The sequence below is a fragment of the Coffea eugenioides genome, unplaced genomic scaffold, assembly GCF_003713205.1.
Source record: "Coffea eugenioides isolate CCC68of unplaced genomic scaffold, Ceug_1.0 ScVebR1_3170;HRSCAF=4335, whole genome shotgun sequence".
In the NCBI taxonomy this organism is placed as follows: Eukaryota; Viridiplantae; Streptophyta; class Magnoliopsida; order Gentianales; family Rubiaceae; genus Coffea; species Coffea eugenioides.
This window is the reverse complement of record NW_020863722.1, coordinates 11,956-13,636: the sequence shown is the minus strand read 5'-3', so window position 1 is coordinate 13,636 and position 1,681 is coordinate 11,956. Positions and strand designations below refer to the sequence as shown.

At 34.8% G+C, this 1,681-nt stretch overlaps 1 protein-coding gene across 1 annotated transcript; it reads left to right on the top strand.

Annotated features, from left to right (window-relative positions):
• Positions 1–53: 53 nt before the first annotated feature.
• LOC113757636 (anthocyanidin 3-O-glucosyltransferase 7-like) lies at positions 54–978 on the top strand. The gene is given in 2 exon segments (XM_027300788.1): positions 54–515; positions 517–978. Coding segments are annotated over 2 exon segments (924 nt in total).
• The last annotated feature ends 703 nt before the right edge of the window (positions 979–1,681 follow it).

Below are 1,681 nucleotides of genomic sequence, written 5' to 3'. Positions count from 1 at the left end.
TTGGGGTATATTTTGTCTCATGAATTTATCGCACCTTGTTCAACAAAAATGAAATGTATGCAATTCACAACATTGCTTTGTCTATGTTCAACCAAAATGCAGAGGAAAGAGACCAGACTCTTGAGTTGATCCCCGGATTGCAAGGAATAAAGATCAATGACTTGCCCAACGAAGTTCTCATGGATAATCAAGAATCACCATTGGCTCATATGGTCTACAACATGGCATTGAATCTTCAGCGGGCAACTGCTGTTGTGATCAACTCCTTCGAAGAGATAGATCCAGCCATCACAACTGATCTCAAGTCCAAGTTCAAAAAATTCCTCAACGTTAGCTCTTCACCCTTAATTTCAACCTCAAAAAAATCGACTTCAACTGATGAGAATGATGAATGCCTATCGTGGTTGGACAAGCAAGACTCTGCATCAGTCGTGTACATTAGCTTTGGCACGGTAACGAGTCCGCCCCTTGATGAAATGGTAGCTTTAGCTGAGGCTCTGGAAGCTATTAAGGTTCCCATTTCTGTGGTCATTGAGGGACCATGCTAGGAAGCTTTTGCCAGATGGATTTATGGATCGAGCAAGCAAGAGTCATGGTAAATTTGTTGCATGGGCTCCTCAGGTGCTAGTCTTGGCACATTCTGCAATTGGAGTATTTGTAACACATTGTGGCTGGAATTCTATTCTGGAGAGTATTTCACATGGGGTGCCTATGTTATGTAGGCCATATTTTGGCGATCAAAAATTGAACAGTTGGAAGGTACAAGATGGATGGAGAATTGGTTTGAAAATTGAAGGAGGGGTATTTACCAAGAATGGAACAATCAATGCCATACAACATATTTTGTCCAGTGACAAGGGTAAAACAATCAGAGAGAATGTTCAAGAGCTTAGAGCAAAAGCCTCGGATGCTGTTACACCAAATGGAAGTTCGACAAGAAATTTTGAAGAATTATTTCAGGTAATAACAAAGTCTTGAGTGCAATGTGTTGCAAGCATGCCTAGTCCATGTAGCCCATTTACAGTAAGTATGCTCGCTTATTCATTCAAGAATTGCGAGCTGATTTTATGGTTTTGTGTTTAGGTGTAGGAAAATTTATTCTCCAATAATTTTCATTTTTACTAGTAATAGTTCACGTGCAAAAATTTTTTAGATACTAGTATATTTTCATTTTTAGATACTAGTAAAAAATTTTTTACTAGTATATTATTCGACAGAACACATTCTAATGTAGTTGTCCTGAGGATTGAATTTGGAATCATGAAGCAAACACTTTTTGATTTATAGCTTGAGCTCTAACATATCAACTATTGATAATATCATTTTTACCCAAATTATTGTATATTTATGATTCTATTGCATATAAACCATAATCATCACAATTTTTTTTATAAACGAACAATATAATTAAGTTAGAAAAATAAACATACATATAATTTGAATTCTTTCATTTCTTTGTATTATGTTAATTTTATTTCTGCCAATAATAGGGTATCAATGATCCACCACGTAAAGTTTTTTTGGCTTGCACATTCTGACAATTAAAATTTTATAGATAGAGATAGTTGGAGTTTTTCTATTTTTCTTTTCTTTTATTCATATTATTAGCAAAATATCCAATGCGAAGCAAAAGTAAAAAGTATACTTTTTTCATATGAGCACAATATTTTTGGTTTTAGTA